The 24,477-nt window shown below is 53.9% G+C and overlaps 2 protein-coding genes across 3 annotated transcripts in view; both read right to left on the bottom strand.

Annotated features, from left to right (window-relative positions):
- The window catches only part of VWCE (von Willebrand factor C and EGF domains), a 25,099-nt gene extending 21,205 nt beyond the window's left edge, over positions 1-3,894 (bottom strand). For both annotated transcript variants that reach the window (XM_080817783.1, XM_080817784.1), the window contains exons 1-4: positions 3,521-3,894; positions 1,112-1,206; positions 918-1,007; positions 454-582 (exon numbers count right to left, since the gene is read on the bottom strand). In XM_080817783.1, coding sequence (XP_080673909.1) covers positions 454-582; positions 918-1,007; positions 1,112-1,206; positions 3,521-3,630 — 424 coding nt within the window. In that variant the 5' untranslated portion in view covers positions 3,631-3,894. The remainder of the gene's footprint in view (positions 1-453; positions 583-917; positions 1,008-1,111; positions 1,207-3,520) is intronic.
- A 3,707-nt stretch (positions 3,895-7,601) lies between these two features.
- Positions 7,602-24,477, bottom strand: part of DDB1 (damage specific DNA binding protein 1) — a 31,486-nt gene continuing 14,610 nt past the window's right edge. Inside the window, exons 13-27 of the mRNA XM_080816098.1 lie at positions 22,842-23,020; positions 22,583-22,746; positions 22,392-22,499; positions 22,013-22,220; positions 21,133-21,228; positions 20,914-21,025; positions 19,798-19,921; positions 19,300-19,464; positions 18,497-18,591; positions 11,263-11,433; positions 10,837-10,946; positions 10,423-10,592; positions 10,092-10,194; positions 8,994-9,117; positions 7,602-8,399 (exon numbers count right to left, since the gene is read on the bottom strand). Coding sequence (XP_080672224.1) covers positions 8,316-8,399; positions 8,994-9,117; positions 10,092-10,194; positions 10,423-10,592; positions 10,837-10,946; positions 11,263-11,433; positions 18,497-18,591; positions 19,300-19,464; positions 19,798-19,921; positions 20,914-21,025; positions 21,133-21,228; positions 22,013-22,220; positions 22,392-22,499; positions 22,583-22,746; positions 22,842-23,020 — 2,013 coding nt within the window. The 3' untranslated portion in view covers positions 7,602-8,315. The remainder of the gene's footprint in view (positions 8,400-8,993; positions 9,118-10,091; positions 10,195-10,422; positions 10,593-10,836; positions 10,947-11,262; positions 11,434-18,496; positions 18,592-19,299; positions 19,465-19,797; positions 19,922-20,913; positions 21,026-21,132; positions 21,229-22,012; positions 22,221-22,391; positions 22,500-22,582; positions 22,747-22,841; positions 23,021-24,477) is intronic.

Raw genomic sequence — 24,477 nt, 5'->3', positions numbered from 1 at the left:
CAGCACTTTTACAGAGTAGTTATTGAGGCTGCCTTTCCTCATCTTTCAAACATCACGAGCCCAAGGGAACCTTCCAGGGCCAACTCACCTCCCGTGCTGGTTATCTGCCCCTCTGGGGACCCAGCTCTGGGCACTTGGCCAGTTATGGCCCCATTACATGGGACCATAGTTATCCTGACTTGTCTCCCCTCCTCCTGTTCAGAAGCAGGGACCAACAGCAGCCAGGACCGAGCCACCACGCATCACCACAGCCCCTAGCCCCTAGGCCCATAAGAGGTGCTCATAGCAGAAGGGACCCTTTTCTTGGTTTTGCCTGCCTCCCTGCCCATACCCCCCAGCCAGAGCTTGGCCTCACTCAGCCTGGCCTGCATCTCTCTGGAGACTGCCCTGGCAGGACAGACGGATGGACAGAGGAGACAGAATTCCCACCCACCCGGCCCCCAAGTCACTCACCCGTACACCTGATGCCGACAGCCGTCTCCGTCATGGAGAAGCCCACGGGGCACACTCGGGCCACCTCCTGACAGCCGCCGTGGTTACAGGACAAGTCACAGCCGTACTCTCCACAAGGTCCGTGGGCTTCTAGAACAGGCACCACCCCCGTGAGCACATAGCAAGCCTCAGTGCCGGCAGCCCCCGCCTCACTGGGGTTCCTCCTAAACTCTGCTGGGAAGGTGGCTCTGGAGGCCAAGAGGCCGGAGCTTAAATGCAGCTCTGCCACTCACTAGCCAGGTAACTCTGGGCAAGCCACTAACTTCTGTGCCTTGGTTTCCCCATCTGTAAAATGGGGATGAGAAGGCCTCCCTAAGGGGGTTGCTGGAAGACGATATTCTCAGTAAGACAAAAACCCTGAGCCGGGCACACAGTCTCAGCACCAGAAGAATTCTTCCCAACAGCCGTGGCCCACCACCAGTTACCTGGGCAGGTGGCTCCTTGCTCTCCATCCTGGCAGGAGCAGACGTTGGGAGCAACGCAGATGCCACTCCCGCAGCCAAAGGAGCAGAGCGCTGAGAGGAGAAATGCAGGTGAGGGAGTGGGACCTACTTAGGCCAGCCCAGGGAGCGAGCGCCCTGCTGGGGAGGGTATCTGGGGCATGGGGACAGGCACTTACGCAGGGTGCAGTGCCCACTGCCCATGGAGGGGGCCCAGCCAGGGCAGCAGCCACTCCCGAAGCCTGAGAGGCAGACGTGGGGCCCCAGCCGGCGTCTAGGAGAGAGGAAAGAGCATTTTCCACATTTCTGCTCTGGGCCAGGGACTGGTCTGCCATGCAGTGAAAGCCTCCCAGCCAGTCAGTAAGTCAGTCAACAAACAGTTCTTGAGACCTGCCACATGAACACAGAGCAGAGTGGCTGGGGGAGTAGGCGGGGGGGACCTCAGAGGGGCCTCAGCACTGAGGGGGAAAGATGGAAATGGAGGAAGGGCCCTAGGCATGGCTGCCACAGGGCCTTTGCACTTGCAGTTCCCTCATTCGGGAAGGTTCTTCCTCAGAAGTGTACCCAGGTCACTCCCTCCTTTACCCAGTCTCTCTCTGCTCCTGCACCTTCAGAGAGATCCATCTCACCCACCCTTAACTTGCTTTATTCTTCTTAACACTTGCTTCCTGGGACATTAAATTACTTAGCAATTTGTTGATTTGTTCATTGTCTGTCTCCCCTCTCATTCTCTGAGGACCCGGGTCCGTCTTTTGTGTTCCCCTCAGTGTCCAGAGCAATGCCTGGCATGTGGTAGGTGCTCGCTAAACGGCTGTTGAGGGAAAGGTTGAGAAAGGGAGCCAGCAGAAGGGACAAAGGAAGAGGGCTGTCCCAGGGGAGCCCCAGAAATGTCATTCCCCAGGTAACATCTCTGTGGTGGGGCCGGGGGTGCCAGTAGAAGGGAGCCAGCATGCCCAGCGCTGGAAGAGGCATGGCAGTACCATCAGGAACAGGCCACTTTTCCCACCTTCAAGGGATGCTGGGCCAAGACCCAGGTGATAACAAAATAGTGTGACCAGTGCCACACAGGGACAGGCTTTGGAGTTCCGAGAAGGGGAGATTTCCTGGAAGGCCAGGATCTAGGTGGAGTCGAGCCAGAGGAGTAGGGGTAAGGTGTGAGAGTGGAGGCAGGGAGAGGGCACTCCAGGCAGAGGGAGCAACAGGTGCACTGCCCCAGAGGGGGTTAGGGAGGGTGACTGGAACTGATCCTGCGATGGGCTGGGCAGAGTGATGGAGTCCAGCCCGGTTTTAACTGGGAATCCTTGCACCACGGGAGAGGGACAAGAAAACCCTCCCGGACTGTGCTCTCCCCCTGCTCGGAACGCTCCGCTGGTCAGCTGGTCTACAGGGTACCCCCCAGGTCCAGGTGCGGCAGCAGGCACGGGGTGACAAGGATGGCAAAGGCGGACTCACTCCACTCAGGGAGAGCAGCTGTCACGTGTGACAAGCACTCTGGGAAGGAGAACTTCGGGCACAGGGCAGCACGGAGAGATCTGCACAAACTGTGCCTGGAGCCTCAGAGAGACGTCTCCTTCTCTGAAGTCATCACAGAAGAAGCAAAGAAGCGGGGCCCTGGGGGGTGGGAGGTGCTGGCGGAGCTGGAACTGGCCGTCCGGGCCAGAGCATCAGGGCAGCAGCCTAGGGAAGAGGAGCCTGCAGCTCCTGCTCCTCGGACGGGGCTCTGAAAGGGACTGGGGTGCTCCCGATGCGGCAGACGGAAGGATGCCCCCGAGGCCGGTGTTGCCGCCCCCTCAGCTGGCCGGGGGCCGAGCGCCCCAAGGAGCCTCCTCGGACGGGCGGTGATGGGGAGACAGGTGGCTGGAAGGCTCCGAAGCGCCGCGGAGCGGGGCCCATCGGGGCAGGAACTGGCGGTGGCGGCGGAACACACGTGCGAGCTGCGAGCCTGGCGGGGCCGCCCCCCTGCGCGCCCCCCAAGGCGGTGGCCGCGGGCCAGGCCGCCCGCTGACACCGTGTTCCCTCGCTCGGAGCATCACGCACACACGCGCGCTCGGCCCGCGGCGGCCCTACCTCCGCCGGGAGGAGACTCGAGGGGAGGGTGGCATCAATCGGGAGAGAGCAAAGGGGCAAACACGCCACCCCCGCCCGAGCGCGTACACAGGCGGAAACCGAAACGCAACCCAGGGAGAGCCCGGCGGTTCCAAGGTCCACGGCGTGCGTGCAGCCTGGACGCGGGGGAAGCCCCCAGCCCCAGCGACGGCCAGCCGCTCCGGAGACCGGGTGGCACGTCCCGGGCTGCCCTCGCCAGGGGTCCGCGCCCCAGGGCACACTCAGGGGCTCAGTCAGCGCCTGGCTCTCCATCCCCCCCACCACCGGTCCTGGCAGGACAGCCCCCACCAGGGGCGCAGGACTGGCTCCCGCCCAGAGCACAGGCTGCTGTCTCTTTGTCCGGACCCCCTGGGCTGCGCCCGCGCGCGGACAGCGCCCTGGAGGGGAGCTCAGACCGGCGGCTCCGGCGGCTCCCGGAGCCCCTCTGCCCGACGCGGGGAGCGCCCCTGCGGCGGGACAGAGGAGGGGCGAGAGGCGCTTACCTCTCGGCGGCGAAATGCCCGGGCGGCTTCCTCCCGGTGTAGCTTCGAGCCGGGGCCCCCAGCAGGAGAAGCGCGACGCAGGCGGCCCGGAGGAGCAGTCCGGCCCACATGACCGGCGGCGGCGGGTCCCCCCGGCTCGGCTGGGCTCCGGCGCCGCGCGCGGGGGAGGGGGCTGCCGGCCCTCGCCCCTCCTCCTGGCGCCGCAGGGAGCGAACCAGCGAGCCCCGAGCTGGCACGCGGAGCCGAGCAGGGGGGCTGGGGACTCCGAGAGGAGGGGCCGGGGGCCGCGAGGGGACGCGCCGGACGGCTGGGGGGCGGGGGGTGGTCTCTGGCACCTCCGAGCGAAACACACAAAAGGCTGTGCCGCCCGCCGGCCTGTGGCCTCTTGGGGAGGCGCGGAGCCCAGGGCGGGGGCAAAGATCAGGGACCCCTGGGGGCGGGGTTTTAGACTCGGCCCACACCCCCTGCCCCGGTTTGGGAGTCGGCTTCCTGCGAAGGGCTGTGGGCGTCAGACTGAGGCCCGGGGAGGAAAGAGACACCCGGACGAAGCCTGGCGCTACAGGCTCTCCGCCCGGATCATTGCTGGTCTCGGTGGAGCTGGAGTTGCCAGTGTTGTCCCGAGAAGGTGGGACGCGGGGTCATTTCGCTGCTGGCCAGTTCTGGGCTGACTCCCCGCCTGCCAGCAGGTCTGCACACTAGCCCTGGGTGTGCCGGTCAGTGGATCCACCTGCTCCCTGGCCAGGGGGCACTAGGAACCCAGAAGCTCCTCTTCGCCCCCTTCTGCAGCTGCCCCAGATCACAATCAGAGCCCGGTAGGGTTCTGGTGAGCAGGTGATGGAGGAAAAATCGGGATCATCCAGTGGGAGGAAGGGCTTCCTGCGAAGGACGACCCCTCTCTCTGCCTGGTGTAGAAAGCCTCCCTAGGCACCTAGATCCGGTGAGTCAAGCTTTTGCTTAAACACTTCCAGGGATAAGAAACTCACTACCTGGCAAAAGGCAGCCCAAGCCAGTGTTGAGTATCTTCATTTGTTAGGAACTGCTTTTACTTCTCAGCTAAATCATCCCAGCTCCTGTGGTTCTGCCTCTGCAGCTGTCCTCCCACTGGCTACCTTAGGTTAACACCGGTGACCACAAATGACCACGGGGTGCCAACAATGGCCTGGACTCTAATCTCCTTCCTTCCAGATACCATACTTTTATTAACACAGCCTGATAGGACTTGGCTTTTCTGGCAAATGCATGATGCTGGTGGTTCATATCACAGTTTCCACTACCAGTGTTTCTGGCTGTCATGCTTGTTACTGTTGTTTCCTAAACACCAGCTGCTAAGCCAGTCTCCCTACCCGAACCTGAGTGCTTGTGTTTTCCCAGGGTGCTCAGATTTAGGTCCATTATCTCACCTTGTTAGTGTTGGGGCCTCTTCTAATTGAAGCAACACATTCTCAGCAAGTAGGTCACCAAAATACTTTGTATAAGATGAGTGCAACTTTCATATGTATGTCCATCCTGAGACGCTCAGAATCCTTAGTATCTTTCTTTCAGGCCTTAAACAGCCACAAGGTTCACTTTTCCCTGTGCTGCTCAGGCTGCATTTCTGTTACTTAAAAAACGTTTCGGAATCCAGGCGCCTGGGTGGCTTAGTTGGTTAAGCATCTGCCTTCAGCTCAGGTCATCGTCCCAGGGTCCTGGGATCGAGCCCTACGTCGAGTTCCCAGCTTAGTGGGGGAAACTCTCTCTCAAATGAAAAAATCTTTACCCCCCCCCCACAAAGTATTTCAGTGTCCACATCGTCAGGAATCTAGTCCTAATTTATTCAAGCATGGGGATGAACACGAAGCCCTTCCTTCCCTTGAGCCCACAGAATCTTCCGCACCACTGTCTTTATCTTTGCTACCTGGATCACTACTCAATGTCAAACAGGTGCTCCTTCCTGATCCTAGAAGCCACCCAAAGTGCTCAACACAATACGCTGGACAAATATTCCTTTTACACACCTGTCCCACCTCGTGCCATCCTCTCCCACTCCAGCACACCCCGGATACCTCCTCCCTGAACTCCACTACTCTCTGCGCCCCTGCCCATCCCAACCCCGCAGCTCACCTGGACTGTCTGCAGGGTTTGCTCCATACTCAGTGAGCAGGGGGCATAGCTGAGATGCAACTTGGTGCTTGAAGAAAATCCTCATTTTCCCTCAAGAGCAGCTCAGGATATTTAAGACTTAGTAAATTCCTACTGGTGAATTTCAGAAGAAACACCTTTCCTTCCCCTGGTTCCTTTCGACCTTATGGCTTTCACCTTCCTCCTCTTCCTGTCAGTTTGCTGCTTTCGCTCAGTGTTTCCTCCTTTCTTGTTCTCGTCTTTTGGTTAGACCCTGAGGCTTCTCAAAGTTTGAGCTCTGAGGGACTCTAACTTCATACTGTTCGTCTTCAAGGACTGCTCTAGGCATATCCTCTGGCCGCAGCTTCTCCGTGTTTCCTTCCCACTTCTGTGGCCTGTGGCTTCTCCGGAACAAAAGGGACCCTCCGCTGAGGGCGGAGGATCCAAGTTGCTGTTGGCTCCAGAAAGGCAGCCTCTGGCTTGTGACCCTTCCAAATGGTCATGTGATGAGTCAGTGTTTCTAGTATTCTCCCCAAGGTCCATTCGTGCAGAGGCCTGAAGTGAGTAGCTCATCAGCGCCTACATGGGAAGGACCCATTCCAGCTGGCTGCAGCAAAGCTCCAAGGGCAACCTTTCACCCCTGGAGAGGTGATTAATGGTTTTTAAGAGGGGATGTGGGAGTGTGGCAAGACAATGTCAGTTTCCAAAAGATTGCTGGAATTCAATCCTCAGTGAATATACCCAAGATTATAGGAAACAAAAAAACTGCAAGGACTCCAGAGCTTCCAAAGTCAAGACTGAAGCCACTGGTAAGTAATAATGTGTAGCAGGTCTCCGTGGTGCAGGTCAGACCACGAAAAAGCACCAGAATCATCATCCCACCGCCTTCTCTTTCCGATCTTAGCACCTTATAGGCAATCCTCCATCTCGGATTGACATTTTAAAGTAATCAATCTGGAGACCGTTGCTTGCCTGCCCCATGAAAGCTGGTCTCTGGCATGGGGGCAGGCCTTTTCAATTCAAACCATGACTTGAAGAATTCAAATCACAGTGTTGAGTTTCAAGTTCAAACTGTGGTTTTTGAGAGATGCTGATTTTTTTCCCTTGAAGACCCTTATCCCCCACCCTCAGAAATCCCAGAAGAGGATGGGGGAAAGAACAGTAACGAAACACAAGGAATGCCTCCAAGGAAGGAAGCTTACTCCAGAAGACCCCCAAAGCAGAGATGCTTCCTGGCCCTTTCTCTTTTAAGCTAGAATCTCTCAAAGCCACAGTTTGAACTTGAAACCACAATTTTCCTGACACCGTATCAAAGGCTGGTCTTAAAGGAGCCTGCCAATATGCCTAGGATCAACCCTACTCCCCACTGGTGGGACAGAGCAGCCTTTATTCCCACTGGATCACTGGTGGAAATGTGGGCCCAGGCACTCTGACCCACTGAGCTGAAAGAAGACAGGCTCTGTTTGCTGGATAGAAGGGTGAACCCCAAATGTGTCCTACTCCTGTATTTTCAAACCAAAGGCGCCATAGGTTTACTTGATTAAACCAGAGGAAATAAAATCCGCCTCCAAAGAGCCTGTGGCAACAGGAAGCTGGGAGGTACACGAGGAGCCACTTGCCCTGGCCAAGCAGTGGCGCCTGGGGGCGAGCTGGCCAGGCGCTGTGCACACATCTCAAATGCCACCCGGAAAGGCAGCTCAAGCAACTCCCAGGCTTGGCAGGTCACTGACAGAGGCAACTGGGAACCACATGGTGGCTACAGAGTCAAGGGCAACCGCTGTATTTTACAAATCCGACACCCATTATTCTTGGGATCCCACCAAAAATGATCGCACAGCAAAGGAGACACACAGAGGTCACTTCACTACCTGAAAGGAGCTGTGGCAGCAGCCGCTGCCCTAAAGGAGGGAGACAACTGAGCCTGGACTGGGCACTGTGTGACTGGGAAGCTGGGCGGCAGGAAGTGGAGGCAAACAGAGCTTTCTTCTTAGATTCTACTTTATTTGGTAAAACTCAGAAACTAACAACCAATTCACAGCCCCCCACCTCCTTCCCCCTGAAGAAGGCAGTTCCCCAGAGACAAAAAGGCTACGGCGGCTTGGAAATCACACCATCTCCAGCTTTCAGACTCGGGCAGCTCACGGCCTGATGGTCAGGCCTCCAGACCCAAAGCTCTCAGGCAATAGAGAAAGCAAAAGGAAGCTCTCACTTCAGAGACAAAGAACCCGTCCCGCCCCTCCTCCCCTGTACCCATAGCCTCCCCACACCCCAACCTAAATAAAAAGATAGCAGAGGACAATGCATGAGTGTGAGATACACACACACATACACACACACGCACACACACAGCACACACACAGAGCTTCCTTTCAGCCCAAGAGCTGCAAAATCCCTCCCTGGAAGGAGGACAGCAGGCAACACCAATCAAGGCTTGGTGTCCAAAGTGATGGTTGGAATCCTCTGGGACTGGTAAAAATCCAGGGAGAAAATATTCCGCCTTCACCCCGTTCCCAGGTCTCCAGTGAACTGGCTTTAGTTCAAAGAAATCCCCATTTTCACACAGGTAGACTGTGGCTTCTGGGATAGCTGGCTTAGGGAAAGGCTTCCCACGGCTGAGAAGACAATGGTGGGGGAGGGGAGCAGGGCAGGAGAGCAAAGCCTTCGGGGAGGGCCTGGGAAAGGGGCTCCCAGCCCTGGGCTAATGGATCCGCGTCAGCTCCTCCACAACCTTGATCAGGTCATCTGCGGTGGCCTCTCGCTTCATCCCGCTGCCATCATCATACTGCAAGGAGGAAAGGGGAGGGCTGTAAGGGCCACGAGTGCGCTCTCCCTTCCCCGGGGGAAGGGCACAGTCACAGCAAGAGGCACCCGGCCCCACCACTGCCATGACAGGGAGGAAGGTCTCATCAGAAACCCACACCCCCTCCTGAAAGGTACAAGTCAGCAAGGTCTACGGATGGCAAAGCTGGTTGGGAGGCCACCACCTGGCATACGTTTCTCCCCCTTCTAGGATGTCCCCCCGAGGCACCAACTCCAGTGAGCAATACCTCAAAACCCCACACTAGGGAACTTCTCTTCCCGGCAGGATGCTGACCCGATCCCCATGCCTCCTGTCTGCGGGCTGCCAGAGACCCCACACATGCCCAACACGCCCTCACTTCCACAGCACAGGTCACACGGGGAAAGGTCCTAATGCGGTGCCATGACCCTCAGACTCCACCTTCCCGCGGGGGAAGGAAACTACTCAGGAAGGAGGCTGCCAGCACTGGGGGATCGAGGTGGGCGGCACCCAGTGCTCCGATGCTCTCGAGCACGGCCGGCCCCACCATGGACTTGGGTCACAGGCGCAGGGCCAAACACCACACAGCTAGCTCACCTGTAGGTTTGCCACCACCTCCTGCATCTTGGGCCGGCTGATGTCCAGGAAACTCTCAATCAAGTCTCCATCGATGAAGCCCGTGGCTGGTTCTGTCTTTCGCTCAGTATGAAAAGATCTCCAGGTGGACAGGTGAGTTAAGGAACGGGCAGTACCCGCCAACAGCCTTACTCTCGGTCACCCCCACCTCTGCACAGACCATAGTCTAAAGCAAGCATCAGGACGGGAACAGGAAATAACATTTTCAACGAAAAATCACATTGCTTTTCGGACAGTCTGGAACTAGAAGACATTAGGTAAAATTATTACCCATTCTAATGATTCTCAACTGGGGTGATGTTCAAGACAATGTTTTTAATACAGATCAGACCCTCCTCGGCATAGAGCCTAGACGTACATGGACATTTTCTACAAGTGCTCCAGGCAGTCAGATGTGCCCGCCTGGGAAGAACCCCGCTCCGGAGCCTAGCCTGATCTTCACAGGTGAATAAACGGAGGCTTGCCCAGAGCCCTGCTGGTTGGCAAAAGCCAACTCGTCAGCCCAGCACCTCCCTCCCAGATGAGAGCAGGAGCCCTCCCACCTCCGGCCTGGGGAGGACCCTTTCCATCTCCTGGAACGAGCGAATGTCCAGCAATACTTGGAGGCTGGGTGTGCCCGCGGGGCTGATCCCCGGGCTTCTGGAGTTTCCGGCTTCTTCACTTTACCCCTCTTCTTCCACTGGCCTCTCTCACGAGGTTTCTCAGACACTGCTATCCCCAACAGATCTCCAAACGTATGTTCCTAACGCGGTCATCTGAACTTCATGTTTGACACGTAAGGCCAGAGAAACCAGAGGCAGATATATCTCAAGAACACCAGTCTACATTTCCGAGGTGAACCAGGTAAGCTGGGTGACAGCACATGAGGATTCCTGATACAATTCTACTAGTGGGTTTCAATTTTTCCCCAAGAAAAAGTATATTTAAAAAACAGCACAAGAGCCTGTTCCCCCACAGGAAGCTAGTCAAGATATTTCCTAAAGGGACTGGAGTTTCCAGAAGCAGCTTAAGGTAAGGCAGCACTCTGGCTGTGCTAGGACATGCCGCCGGGAAGGATATAAGGAGTGCTCGATCTTGCCCACACTCTTGATGACTTTATTGAGTCGATTCTGCATGTCCAACAGGAGGTTGTACCAGCTCTCTGACAGCGAGGTCACCAGCCCTGAAGCAGCAAAGGAAGCCGGGAGCTGCAGACAGCCGCAGGCCGCGGAGCCCGCAGCAGGCATCTTCTACCAAGGGCAGCCCGGGAAAGGAGCACGAGGAGGGACGAGCTGGGGCAGCCTCTGCTAGTGAGCTCCGAGGTGGTGTCGAACCGCTCTCCCGTCCCCCGGAAGGCTGGTCTGAGGACAGGGGCCTGCGGGGGAGGGCGCCCTGCAGGGGCCAGCCTTACCAATCATGCCGTTGACTGTGCCAAAGAGCACCGAGCCCTGCGTGGGGGTGGAAGTCTCGCCCAGGTTCTGCATGACCAGAGAGCCATGACAAAAGACGTTGACGAACTCGCCCAGGTGGAAGAGACCAACCTCCTGGAGGTGTTGCCGCTCCTCATCGGTGGTGGCAGCACTGGAAGGCATGTGAGAGACTCACTCCCCGCACCTCCCGGACCCACCAGGAGGCCCCCACAAGGACCACTCCCTGGGGAGCCCACAGCGGCAGAGCCGGTCTGAGGGGCTGACTGTTGTGGCTTGGATTCGCTGGTGAAAGAACTCTACCCCGGTGAAGAGGAGCACCTACGCCGGAGAGAGGACCTCATCACCGGACCCAGGGCCCCGCCCCCACCCCACCAGTCCCAAAGCCCACTGCTCACCTATCCTTCTGACACACAAACAAGTTAAAGGCATTTTCGGCCCCCAGGAAATTGTCATCATCCAAGATCTCCACAGCACTCATCCAGTTAGGATTAAAGTCTCGAGCGATCTTAAAACAGATAAGGTACAACAGGAAAATATGATCAGCAGTTGCCAGGAAGCTAAGATCCTGCCCCAGTTTCACAACTGCCACTCTACACGATTTCTACCCCCGACCTCCGGCCAGCACGTCCCATTTGGTTGCAGCTGCCCAGAAATGGTGCCCTACTCAGATTCATGCTGCGGGGAGGAGACCTCTGAAAATACCTCATCAACGCAGGTTGTTCGCTCCAGGGAAAAACCTTCTGCCCCCACTGGGCTTGATTACCCCTCACCACCAAAGAAACACTTGCAGGGGCCACATCTGCCCTCATCCCCCCAACTACCTCTTCAAAGTTCCCCTCCATGGGCTTGTAGGCAAGCAGCAGCACTGAGCGCATCAGGTCGCCCACCAGGATGAAGTCGCCCTTGGTCTTCAGGTAGAGGGCCATGATGTTGTTGTAGTGATTGCACTCCGTGCGAAGCTCCTTTTCTGTTGTCCACTCATAAAGCCGCACCTGTGAAGGACATCTCGTTTCTCTCAATCCAAGGGGCCAAGTGCTCTTGCACTGACCGCTGTCCCCCTCCGCCACCCTCCATCTGTAGCACCACTTCCAAAAGCGCAGCATGGGGTGTGACATGGTTTGCTGTGGTACTGGTGTGGATATTCACTATTTTGGTATTATATATTTACGAAATATGAAAATAGAGCAAGAACTCAAACTGGTAACACAAAGTTTCCCTTTACATAAAAAATGAGTCAGCGTAAAAATACTAAATAAACAGTGACGCATGTAATACTAAGAACAGGACAAAAGATGGTCTTCTCATGACTGAAGGGCGATAACTGACCTACAGAAATATTTCTGAAAAAAAAAAAAGATCCACCTCCAGTTTCCTGATCAGAAAGGAACAAAATCACCTCCCAATGAACCGTCTTTTCTGAGCCCTTCTCAAAACATGCACTCCCAGAACATTCTGACGTGAGCCCAATGAGTAGAGAAAATGAAATGGAAATTCCAACACAAACACTGTCAAATAACTAAAGGACTCTTCAAGCACTGGAGTCTGTGGCCACCAGACTCCACCACAGGGCCCCGCCCCCCATGCCTTTCTGTCTTGTCCCCTGCAATGTTTCTTCAGTTACGACCACACCTTCAAACGAAGGAAGATGCTTTACAGCAGCAGACAGCTATCCAGTCAGAGGAAGACAGACTCAACTCCCTGGGAAGCCTGCCCTGGCAGACCCTTCAGGATCCCAGTGGTCCCACCCATGGCTTCTGCACACACAGAACTCCTGGGCAGAATATATCAAGACATGATTTTCTCAGGGTTCTGTAAAGAACCCGAACTCCAAAGGGGCGTCCTCCAAGACTTATGCGTGACAATTACATTGGCTACTACACCTCCATTGGCAGGGTCAAGGGTGCCCAGAGCCCCCCATCTTTGTTAAGCCCAGCCTAACAGAGAAGTGAAAATGGAGCCAAATGTTCCATGTGCTACTGGCTACACCCACTACCCCTCCACTCCAGACTCTCAGCCTCCACATCTGCTGTGGAGACAGTCAAGGCCAAGGTAGGTCACTACCAAAATCCCAAGATGCCCACTCTTAACACAACAGGCTCTACGCCTCTTTGCCTAATATGGCAGCGACTAGCCACACGTGGCTACAAAACACCTAAAAGGTGGGGTGACTGGGTGGCTCAGTTGGTTGAGCACCCAACTCTTTTTTTTTTTTAAAGCACTTTTTTTAAAAAAATATTTTATTTATTTATTTGACAGACAGAGATCACAAGTAGGCAGAGAGGCAGGCAGAGAAAGAGAGGAGGAAGCAGGCTCCCTGCTGAGCAGAGAGCCTGATTCGGGGCTCGATCCCAGGACCTGGGATCATGACCTGAGCCGAAGGCAGAGGCTTTAACCCACTGAGCCACCCAGCCGCCCTGAGCACCCAACTCTTGATTTCCACCCAGGTCATGATCTCAGGTCATGGGATGGGGTCCTGTCGGGCTCTGCACTCAGCGGGAAGTCTGCCTGAGACTCTCTCTCCCCCATCCCTCTCCCCCTGCGACTCCCCCAGTTCACATGCACCCTCTCTCTCAAATGAATAAATCTTAAAAATAAACAAAAAGGGGGCGCCTGTGTGGCTCAGTGGGTTAAGCGCTGCCTTCGGCTCAGGTCACGATCTCAGGGTCTTGGGATCCAGCCCCACGTCGGGCTCTGTGCTCAGTGGGGAACCCGCTTCCCCCTCTTTCTGCCTGCCTCTCTGCATACTTGTGATCTCTCCGCCAAATAAATAAAATCTTTAAAAAAAATAAAAATAAAAAATAAACAAAAGTGGGGTCATCTGGCTAGCACAGTCAGTTGAGCATCCAGCTCTTGGTTTCGGCTCAAGTGATAATCTCAGGGTTGAGGGATTGAGCCCCATGTCAGGCCCTGCACTTGGCACAGAGAGTGCTTGGGATTCTCTCTCCCTCTTCCCTTTCCTGCTTGGGTGCATGGTGGGCACACACTCTGTCTCTCTCTCTCTTGAAAATAAATAAATCTTAAAAAAACACAAAAACAAAAAGCAAGCAAAAACACACCTGAAATGTGGCTAGCCCAAATTGAGACATGCTATGCGTGCAAAATATGAAATCAGATTCTGAAGTCTGTATGAGACATACCTACACAACATCTTCTAATAACTTCTGTATCGATCATATGTTGAAATAGTAGTTTAGCTCTATTGGGTTAAATAAAATACATTATAAGGGTGCCTGGGTGGCTCAGTTGTTAAGTGTCTGCCTTCGGCTCAGGTCATGATCCCGAGGTCCTGGGATTGAGCCCCACATCGGGCTCCCTATTCAGTGGGAAGACTGCTTCTCCCTCTCCCCCTCCCCCTGCTTGTGTTCCCTCTCTCGCTGTCTCTCTTTGTCAAAAAATAAATCAAATATTTAAAAATATTTTTAAAATAAATAAATTCCTAAAATCAATCTCATGTGCTTCTTAGTTTTATTCACATGGTGACAAGAAAGTCTACAATCACACCTACGGCTCCTATGGTGTTTCCAATAGACAGCAATGGCCTAGACAGCTCCTACCCAACCCCGCACCCGGCCTTCCCAACTCCTGCACACAGACTCTGCTCCCGCCACCGCCACCACTCCCAAGCCCAGCAGAGTCCCGGGGCCACCCCCATTCTCTAACACAAGGACCACAGGCCCTCTCAGCTTCTCCCTGCCACTGTCCCCGTACAGGTGGGACTAGAGGAAAGGCAGCCCTCCATGGACTTCCTGCCGACCCTTTCTCACTTCCGCCTTGCCTCCTCCCTCACGTGCCAGTCCCGAAGCTCACCCCACAGACTGCCAGCACTGCCAGCCCCAAGCGGCCATGCACACCCTCACCCCACCACTCTCCTCCACACAACCTTCCTGTCATTCTTGGTGACTTCTACATTCACAGAGAAGACCCAATACCGACCTCTCTTCTTCCTTGACCCCCCCTTTTCCCTGTGATATCTTGTCCACCCAGTGGTCACCCCTCAGAGCCTGTCATTAAAAATAACTCCAGAATCTGGTGTCCTCAGTTTCACCATTTCTCAGATGCGCCAAGTCCCTTACCATAAACCTCGGAGGTTCTCAACCCCATTGCCCTGTCTTGATCCTGCTCACCAGATGTAACCAGACTCTGACATGAGTCTGGTCTTCAACAACAGCTGCAGAAAAACAACGGAGCGCTTGAACTCCATGACCACTCATGACAGAGACCTCCTTAGACTTCCCAATAACTGGATACTTTTTCTGGTCGTTACGCTCCAGGTCCTGAAACAAGGAGCCAAACTTCTCGGACCTCTACTACCTCCGCTTCCGCCCTCCCTCTCAGCTCCTTCAGAGTATGGACACAACCAAGAGACCCCCAGCGCTTCCCCGTCTGAGGCCCACATGGAGTACTGGGTCCCACCTCCCATTGGTCTAATTCAACAACACGGCTCCAGCACCTCCTGGTGGACCACTCTCATCAGCACAGAAACATGCAGCCCTGTTTCCACGCTTCAGAAGCTAACAACTCTCTTGTCCCATCCAGTCACTCCCTGACTCTCTTCTCCTTCATCGCGGAACTCAAGAGCGTTTTCTAATGCTAGCGGCCCTCTCCTCCCAGTCCTGATCAAACCCTCTTCTAGCAGCGTTGCACTGCACCATTCAAGCAAACGAGCTCTGGTCAAGGGCAGCACCACCTTCGCCGTTGCTAAAACCAGCACCCGACTCTTAACTCTTACGTCACCTGACTTCGGGCAGCACTTGCCATTTACCAATCCCCCCCCCCCAGCTGAAATGCTTTCTTTTTTTTTAAAGGTTTTTTTTTTTTTTAAGATTTATTCATTTATTTATTTGACAGACAGAAATCACAAGTAGGCAGAGAGGCAGGAAGAGAGAGAGTGGGAAGCAGGCTCCCCACTGAGCAGAGAGCTGGATGCGGGGCTCGATCCCAGGACGCCGGGATCATGACCTGAGCCAAAGGCAGAGGCTTTAACCCACTGAGCCACCCAGGCGCCCCTGAAATGCTTTCTTTCCATAGCTTTCAGAAGTTTTCTCTCTTGGTTCCTCTCCTACTTCACTCGTCACCCCTTCTGTTTGGCGCGGTCTTCCTCATCACTCATCATTACTTTTAAAAGCTTGAGGGTCCCAGGGCTCAGCATTCCCATCCCTCCTCTGCCCGCTCTCAGTGCATGGGTGAGCTTAAGGCCACCCATCCAGACTGTTGGCATTAAACGCCGAGTCTTTTTTTTTTTTTTTAAGATTTTATTTATTTGACAGAAATCACAGGCAGGCAGAGAGATAGGAAGGGAAGCAGGTTCCCTGCTGAGCAGAGAGCCCGATGTGGGGCTCGATCCCAGGACCCTGGGATCATGACCTGAGCCGAAGGCAGAGACTTTAACCCACTGAGCCACCCAGGCGCCCCTAAACGCCAAGTCTTAACTGCTACCCTGCCAATCCCCAGCCCAGCCTTACTTGGATTCCAGCCCTCTCATACAGCGACCACCCTGACATCTTCACTCATCCTGACTACCGAAACGACTGACACATGTCCAAAATCAGACCTCTGGTTTCCCCACTGGGGAATGATGCCTTTGGTCTCTGACTCTGGTCCCTAACCCAGAGCTCCTAAACCCTTGTAACTTCCTAAGTGTGAGCAGCATTTTACACTGAGCTCCTCAATCCCCTGGAATTTCCTGGGTGGTCGGAGTCCTTTGTTCTGATGATGTGGCTCTTGGTGGTGCCTGGATAGTTCAGGATGTGGACTGTTCACCACAATTAGAAGCCTGGACCCAGGGCGCCTGGGTAGCTCAGTCGTTAAGCATCTGTTTTCAGCTCAGATCACGATCCCAGGGTCCTGGGACTGAACCCCGCATTGGGCTCCCTGCTCTGCAGGAAGCCTGCTTCTCCCTCTCCCAGTCCCCCTGCTTCTGTTCCCTCTTTCTCTCTCTCTCTGTTTCTGTCAAATAAATAAATAAAATCTTAAAAAAAAAAAAAAAAAAGTCTGGACTTGTCGGCACTCCTCCCCATCCCCTGGGGAAGGCACAGGCCAGAGATTCAGTTAATGATCAATCAGGCCTTTGTGATGGAGCCTCCATAAAAATCCCTCAAGTCCGGGTTCAGAGAGCGCTTGTTGGTGAAGACACCCACACGCTGGGAGGATGGCAGACCTCTGCTCCACGAGGAGAGACGCTCCTGCACTCAGGACCCCTGTGGCCCTCACACGATGTTCATCTGGCTCTCTGCCAGTACCTGTTATGATAAGCCAGTAAATTTAAGTAAACGTTTCCTGGAGTTCTGTGAGTTGTCCCAGCAAGGTATCAAACCTGAGAGGGGTCTGTGAGAAGCCAACTTTGTAGCCATGCGGGACAGAAGCTTGGGTACCCCCGGACCCCCATGGCTCGGGATGGTGCCTGAGGCGAGGACAGTCCTATGGGACTGAGCGCTTAACCTGTTCCCGAGCTCCAGGCAGCCGGGGTCAGAATGGAATTAAACTAGAGCACGCTTAGTTGGTGTCAAGATTGGAAAACTGGTTGGTGTGGGGATAAAACCCCCACACATACGGTGTCACAAGTGTTTTGAGTGAAGAAACATTTCCCTTTCCCTTCCAAACCTGCCCTACTCCGTCTTGCCCCATCGGCAGATGGCCGCGCTGTCCCTCCTGCTGCTCAGACTGAACTCCTGGCCCTTTATTCCCCTCCTCACACCTCACCTCTGTGGCGCCCTGCTCCCAGCGACCAGAGGCTGCAGTCAGCGTGACCACTAGAGCCCCACAGATGTCACCGCCTCTGTCCTTGGGCCCCTCTAGCCTTTTCCAAGGTGTAAAGTGATCTTTCCAAGACCGAAGTCCAATCACATCCAAACATTTGCTCAAACCCTCCAGAAGTTTCCATCATCCTCAGAGTAAAACCCAAAGTCCTTAAATGGCCGGTGTCTTCAGTCGCCTGGCTGCCCGACAGACCTCCCCGCACCCTCCAGCTCGCCCCCACGAAGACAGCAGGACCACTCCCACCTCGGCTTCCTTGCCCTTAGTCTCTCCCAGACACAAGCATGGCTTCTGCCTCCCCTCCCTCAGGAACCTGCCCAGAAGTCATTATATCAGCAAGAATCCTGACCCTATGACAAAACAGCCATCCCCACCCTGCGCTCCTTCTGACACTCCTCCAGTCCCTGCCCCATTTTTATTTCTCACCATCTTGAAAACACATACATACTATTTGCTAGTAAGCTTGGAGCAAACAGTCCGTTTTCTTTGTCCATATTTGTCCTCTGCTATACCAACATCTTTTTTTTTTAAAGAGTTTATTTATTTGACAGACGGAGATCATAAGTAGGCAGAGAGGCAGGTAGAGAGGTGGGGGGAAGCAGGCTCCCGCTGAGCAGAGAGCCCAATGCGGGGCTCGATCCCAGGACCCTGGGATCATGACCTGAGCTGAAGGCAGAGGCTTTAACCCACTGAGCCACCCAGGCACCCCCTATACCAACATCTCAACAGCACCCGGCACATTAAGCGTTCAACGAATAGGTCGCGAATAAACACAACTACTGGAAAGGCTCGATTTTAAGTACTTAATTGATGTTTTTTCACTCCCTGACTTCTCGGCACCTTGAATATCCCATGATGCACTGGGGAGCTCCAAGAGGGATTGTAAGACACCGTACTTCGCAGAGATATCTATGAAACTTTTAAAAACTTTTTCCAAGGGAGGCAGAGTCACAGCAGAGAAGCAGACTCTATGGGACCAGTATTTCGGGGACATACGTGCGATAGCACGGTTTGGCTCACCTCATTTCACACGGATTAGTCGCCCACCACCACATATTCGGAAGTACAGGGGCCGTCCGTGGCCCTCACCCTCTCCTCAGTGCCCACAGCACTTAGGGTCTGATTCGCAGGGGAGGTTCCCATAGCACCTGAGCTCCCCGGACTCCCAGCTCCACCCTCATCCCGCCGCTCTGCCACTCTTAAAATCTGACACGTAGGTGGCCTCAGGGAACATAAAGGAGACATGCTCTGTAGACAATGGTGTGCAACCTGGGCTGTGATACCGAATGCCGTGAGCCTCACCGTACTGTTGATGCTGGCTAACAGCTTCCCGTTAAATTCCACCATGGAGTACACAGCTCCCTTCACTTCCTTCTCGGCCACAGTCTGTAGTTTTCCTGAGGGGAGAAAGATAGACTCGGAGTCTCCTTTATGAGCCCACACTTCAACTCATCAGAAGAATCCTGATTTTCCCTCTGGCTCTAATTCCTGCTCCCAAACCACGCATCTGAATGCAGGAAGTAGAGAGCGTCCACTGCGGTTAACCCCCACCACAACTATGAGCCCCGACAGAATGCACCACGCTGCACACTGTGTCCAAGGTCTGCCTCCCCCCAAACGCTGTAGATCCAACTCTCAAGATGGAGACCGAATTCCATCTTGGCCATCTGAGCGAAGATCTGGGGGCTGACAGCGAGTCTTTGGAATCATCTTACACAGGGGAAACGGGAAGAGACAGGAACACTATGTGCTAAAGCTGGAAAGAGGACCTCCGTGGCGGAGCAACCGAGCGGAAAGCAAATCTAAGATTCCTGTGATCCTGGCCACTAGATTCTCTTATCCACCATTCACCTGTCCCATCGTCTCCCTTTCAAAGCGTAGAAAAGGAAGAAACACAAGCCAGATTTTACTCGCGTGTCTGCTCACTCCCCTCCCCCCGAACTCATTGAGCCCGTCCACAGCTTGAGTGGAAGGAGCAGGAAGTCTCGCGTCACAACAGTTACACCCAAGCTCTTCTGCTGCTTAACTAAAGCTCTGAAGCCAAAACGGTCTGTTCCTTTCCCAGAACTCCCGATCTCTCAAAGCCGGGGACGGTGCCCACCTACCGTCGGAATACTGAAAGACTACGATGCGACCCTGCTTGGGCTCCGCCTCTTCGGGATACACCATGGCCGTGCCCACGATGAAGTACGTGTTGGGGTCCTTGCCCAGCTTGCAGGAGACCAGGCTGAGGGCATACTCATTCTGCAGAAACTGGTGGGCATGAAGCACTGGAAGGAGAGCCGAGGCATGACTGGCTGCTGAGCCCCACACACACGTAACCCTCAACTCCGGGGGTGCCCCCAAGCCCCAAGCACGGGGTGGGTGGTGCTGGGGCCCCAGCTCCTGCTGTTCCTGCCTCCCCAGCCTGTCAGGCCCTCACCGGCCCTCACCAGCCCACACCACCAGGAGGGGGCCCCGCACCCTGGACTCCCAGCCAACCCAGGGGTCCCGCCCTCCTTTCGACTCCACCTAGGATGGTCTGTCACAAGGTCTATCCAACTGTGGAATCTATCAGAGCCCAGAACAGGCACTTCAGGAAGGACGAAGGCGCTTGTCCGCACCTTCGAAGGTATGCTGGTCAATGATGAGGAGGTTGTGCACCTCCACCTCCTCTCCGAAGGAGGTCTCGTGCGGCGCTGTGCTGCTGGAGAACAGCTTGCTGGAGCTGACGCTGCTGGACAGGGCCTGAGCAGAGAACACACACAGCCCCGCTCAGAGGCACACCAGGTACGGGGAGCATCTGGGTGAAGGGGCCGCCAGGAATGTGGGACAGAAGCCGAGTCCGAAAGAGGAAAACTCGAGGCTGGCAGCTCAAGGAGAGCCTCAAGAACAGAGAGCTTGGAGGACAGGGCTCGGGGACTGAGGAGCAGGAGCCAAGTTCTGCATGAAATTGACATAGCAGCCCAAAACAGAAGCAGCTAAGGGCTACTAATGGCCGCTAAAACAGGGACGCCAAGTCAGTCAAACAAAGCTAATGAGGAACTAAGGCAACCTGGTAAGGGGAGAGACTCCATCTCTCTCAATGGGAAGAGCAGGGAGCACGTGAATTAAAAAGCAAAGTGTAAAGACTGTATATTCTCGGTTAAGGAAAGAAATCCCACCACAGATGTTTGGGAGCAAGAAAAGCAAAGAACACGTGACGTAAGACGGTCGGCTACTATCTCCACCGAGTCTACTCTGTGGGGCTGCAGACTGCCCTACCACCCTCCTTATTTCACAGATGAGGAGCTTGAAGTGTAGACTTCCCCAAGGTCACAGAGCTAGTGATAAACCTTGAAGCCAGTCCTGTCAGACTTCAAATCCCACCTCTTACCTATAACGCTGTGCTGACCCCAATTACGCATACCCTACAAAGTGTCCAAATTGACGATGAAAGAGAATTTCTCATCCTGCAAGGCTACGGAGTAGCAGACTCACTGACTGCCACACTCATCCCAGACTCTTCCCAACACTCCAACAAGGGGACCAACTCCAGCTCCACAAACACTTGCCTGTGTTTACAGGTAAAGTGTGACTGGAATCCAACTATCCTACCTGTTGTCTGCAGCCACTTTTGTGATGGCCAATCGGAGTAGTTGTTCCCATACAGTGGACAAAGCCATACCTATCACATGACCCTTTCCAGAACAGTTTGCCAGCCCTGCTCTAACACCATCTTTCTTTGTCCGTGCCCTCACCTGGGTGCTGGCACTGGGCCTCAGGGCCGTTGTGCCGCCGCTCGTGTCCTGGACTTCAATACGGCTGGAGAGGACCCCGAAGCACTGGGACACTTCCTGATAGCAGATCTTCCTGGGGAACAAGTATAGGCAGTGCCGCTCAGAACTGGTCTGAAAGGGGAAGCACCCCTTCCCCCTCCAGGTCACCGCACTCTGCAGACCTCCTCCCCTGGCCCTCACCTGGGAGACTCATAGAGGGGAACCGTGCGGATATGCAGCTTCTGGATCTCGTCAATGGTGCCAATGGTGAGGGTGCTGTTGTTGGCCAGTGCCAGGCTGGAAAGAAGGGTCTGGGTTTAGACTGAGTAGACCCAAGGAAGGAAAAGATTCTACGAGGCAACTCCATAAGGGGAAGAAAAACAAGGCAGAATTACACTAGCTTCCTCCAGGCAAGGGCTCTCAACTTCCAACTCCTTGCTAAAAAGGGTCCTGATGCCTGGTCCCACTGCCACCCCCCATCTTATTTAACAGGTCTGGGTGAGCCTCAACTGGTATTTTTAACTGCTTTCCGTTTAATGCTCATTGTAACATTAGAATCTAGAACAGTGAGTCTCAAGTCATTTGCATCACAATGAGTGCTCATTTAAGGGGACTGCTCCCCCCCCCCCCCGCCAGAGGTTCTGATTCCGCAACCTCCCCTCCCTCACCCAAGACCTGAGAGTTTCTGTTTCTAATGATTTCCCAGCTAGGTGCTAGTGGGGGACCCTACTTTGAGAATCCCTGCTCCAGGAGAATACAGAATGATCTCTAAATCAGGGGTTCCGAAACCTGACTAACCATCTGAATCACTGGGGAGGTTTTCCTGAAAATACAGATTCTACGGCCCAAACCCCAGATCTACTGAATCAGAATCTGAAGTGGATTAAAAAAATCCGTACTTTTTAAAAAGTGTCCCAGGGGTTTCTAATGGTAGTCCCGATGGGAGAGCCCAAGCTCTAAACTCCCCATCTCAGCTCTTTATACTGATTCGACTTTGGGAAAAGGTGAGGGGGAAGGGTGTGAGGAAAACATCATGCTGCCCTCAATCAATGGCTCTTGCTGAATAAAGAAAGAGGCTCACCTGTCAGGATAGCCATCAGAATTGAGGGGACACATGTAGTTGACTTCCTTGAGGTTGACATTGGAGAAGACCAATTTGTGGTTGCTGCTGTAGATGACAGTGGGGCGGTCAGAGCAAGCAAAGACGTTGGTGGTAGAAAGAGAACGGAAAGTCCTCAATACCGTGGGCTGGGTGCCCAGGGTCACCTTCTTACGGTCGCTCAACAGGCCTACAGAAAGAATGGCATCAGGAGAAAGTAGGAAGGAAGGAAACAGGACAAACAGCTGGGTCGAGAAGGTTCAAAAGCTCAAAAGTTCAAAACGCTCATTTAATGCGGTACCCCGAGGCTAAAGCAACTCCACACCCCTCGAGAGCCCTCTACTCAAAGTGTGGTTCTCACCTGTCTCAATGTTGAGCCCAAAGTAAAAAAGCGCCCCATCTCCCAAGGCACAAAGGAGGTAGTGGCTACTCTCGAAAGTGGTCATCAGGATGGAACGAGGAATGATCTCTGTGGGAGAGGGGCACATTAAGGTCTTGTTCCATACTCTGACTCTGACCCCAACCCTTAAAAGGTCCTTACAAGCCACCTACCTCCACCCAGCATCTCTTTGTGCAGTAGCTCAAAAGAGGGCAGCTTCAAGATACGTGCCGAGATGTCTGTCCAGAGGCCAATGGCACAAAGAGGGGACAGCCCACTGCTGTCCCCCAGTGGGGTGATGTCCAAGCAGGCCACTTCGTGTTCCATCTCTGTATGGCTGAACAAAGAGGAATATGGCAGAAGGACTCCGGGGATGAAAGGTGGCCCGGAGAACAGGGAAGGGGGAGAAGGAGCAGGCAGGCAGGCACACACCTGATCTGCCGGAGCTCCTGAGGATGGATCTGCAGGTAGTAGAGGGCCCTTCCCACCGCTACGACCACCTGGCTGCTGTTGCAGGAGGCCACGCTGATGTTCTTGCCCTGAGGCTCCTTCCACTCACTGACCAGAGCTTTGGGTTCCTGAGAGACCAACCTCACAGACGCTGAAGTGATCTAGAAAAAGAAGACAAAGGTCTCCAGGCACCTGCTGGGATCCATACACCAGCGGGAAGGTGGTAAACACTGCCCTCGTGGAGCCCTAAAAATTAACTACAGAAGTCCTCTCTGCTCTATGTATTTTCTTCCCCAAACTCCTGCAAAAAATAAAATTCTTTTTTTTTTCTTCAAGATTTAATTATCTGAGAGACTGACTGAGAACAAGCTTGGGAGCGGCAGGCAGAGGGAGTAGGCGAAGCAGACTCCCCACTGAGCAGAGAGCCTGACAACACGGGGCTCGGTCCCCAGCACCTTGGGATCGTGACCCGAGCTGAAGGCACACACTCAAGCAAATGAGCCACACAGGCACCCCAAAAATAAAATTCTTTAGAAAAGCCTATGAAATTATCTTGAAACGTGCTTAATCAACCTATTTCATCACTGAAATAAAACACAAAGCAGGTTGATGACACCGTAATGTTCGCATCGATTCACCTTAACCTATCAAAGCTGAGCTCCTATTTAAAGAGGAAAACCCTTTAATAACGATACATGAGCTGGTCTTCAGTCTTCAGGCCACTAGTCAGAAAAAACTCACAAAGCAATGATTCAGTATCTGGGTACCTCCCACACTTGGTGCACAAACCAAAAGAACCTTCCCTCTGGCCTTCATGAAATCCACAACTGCCTACTGGCTAAAAGGAAATCCCAAGTGGATAAAAAGAGGGAGAGGACTAGTTAATCCTCAGGCACACAAGTGCTATACCCGACACTGGCAAACGCTGACTCTGGCTACATTTCGATAAAGTTCCAAAGGCTGAAGAGGATGTGCAAAAAGTGAAGACGCCAGGGGGCCACTCTGAACTAAAAACCACCAGGGGGTGGGCAGGTGCTCAGAAATCGGACTCAGGCTAACAAGGGCCAAAAGGATATCTGACCCCATAATGCATATAGATTTAAAACAAAATCACGGGGCACCTGGGTGGCTCAGTTGGTTAAGCGACTGCCTTCGGCTCAGGTCACGATCCTGGAGTGCCGGGATCGAGTCCCACATTGGGCTCCCTGCTCAGCAGGGCGTCTGCTTCTCCCACTGACATCTCTCTTCTCATTCTCTCTCCCCCCCCCCTCAAATAAATAAAATCTTTTAAAAAATAAAATAAAATAAAACAAGATCAGAACAGAGTAACAGCTCTGGTTCTAACAATTACTGTGGAAAGTACTGCCAACAGCCATATATGGAGGGGAGCACTAGGACTGAATAAGCATCTTATTAGGACAACGAGGGAAAACACATGTCTCAGAAAATGGGAGTACAACTGAGTGCAAAATTAATACCCCAAAACATAAAAATATTATGAACCTAGTCTGTAAAAGAGAATGCAAATAAATACTGCATATACTTCCAGAAGAAACATAAAGCTAAAAGGAGTAACTCCAAAGTTAGGAGCTGTTCTCTGAGTGGTGTGTTATTGGGT

Source organism: Martes martes, assembly GCF_963455335.1.
Source record: "Martes martes genome assembly, chromosome: 10".
Taxonomy (NCBI): domain Eukaryota; kingdom Metazoa; phylum Chordata; class Mammalia; order Carnivora; family Mustelidae; genus Martes; species Martes martes.
Note: the sequence above shows the minus strand (reverse complement) of the source record. Positions and strands in the feature narration are given on the sequence as shown.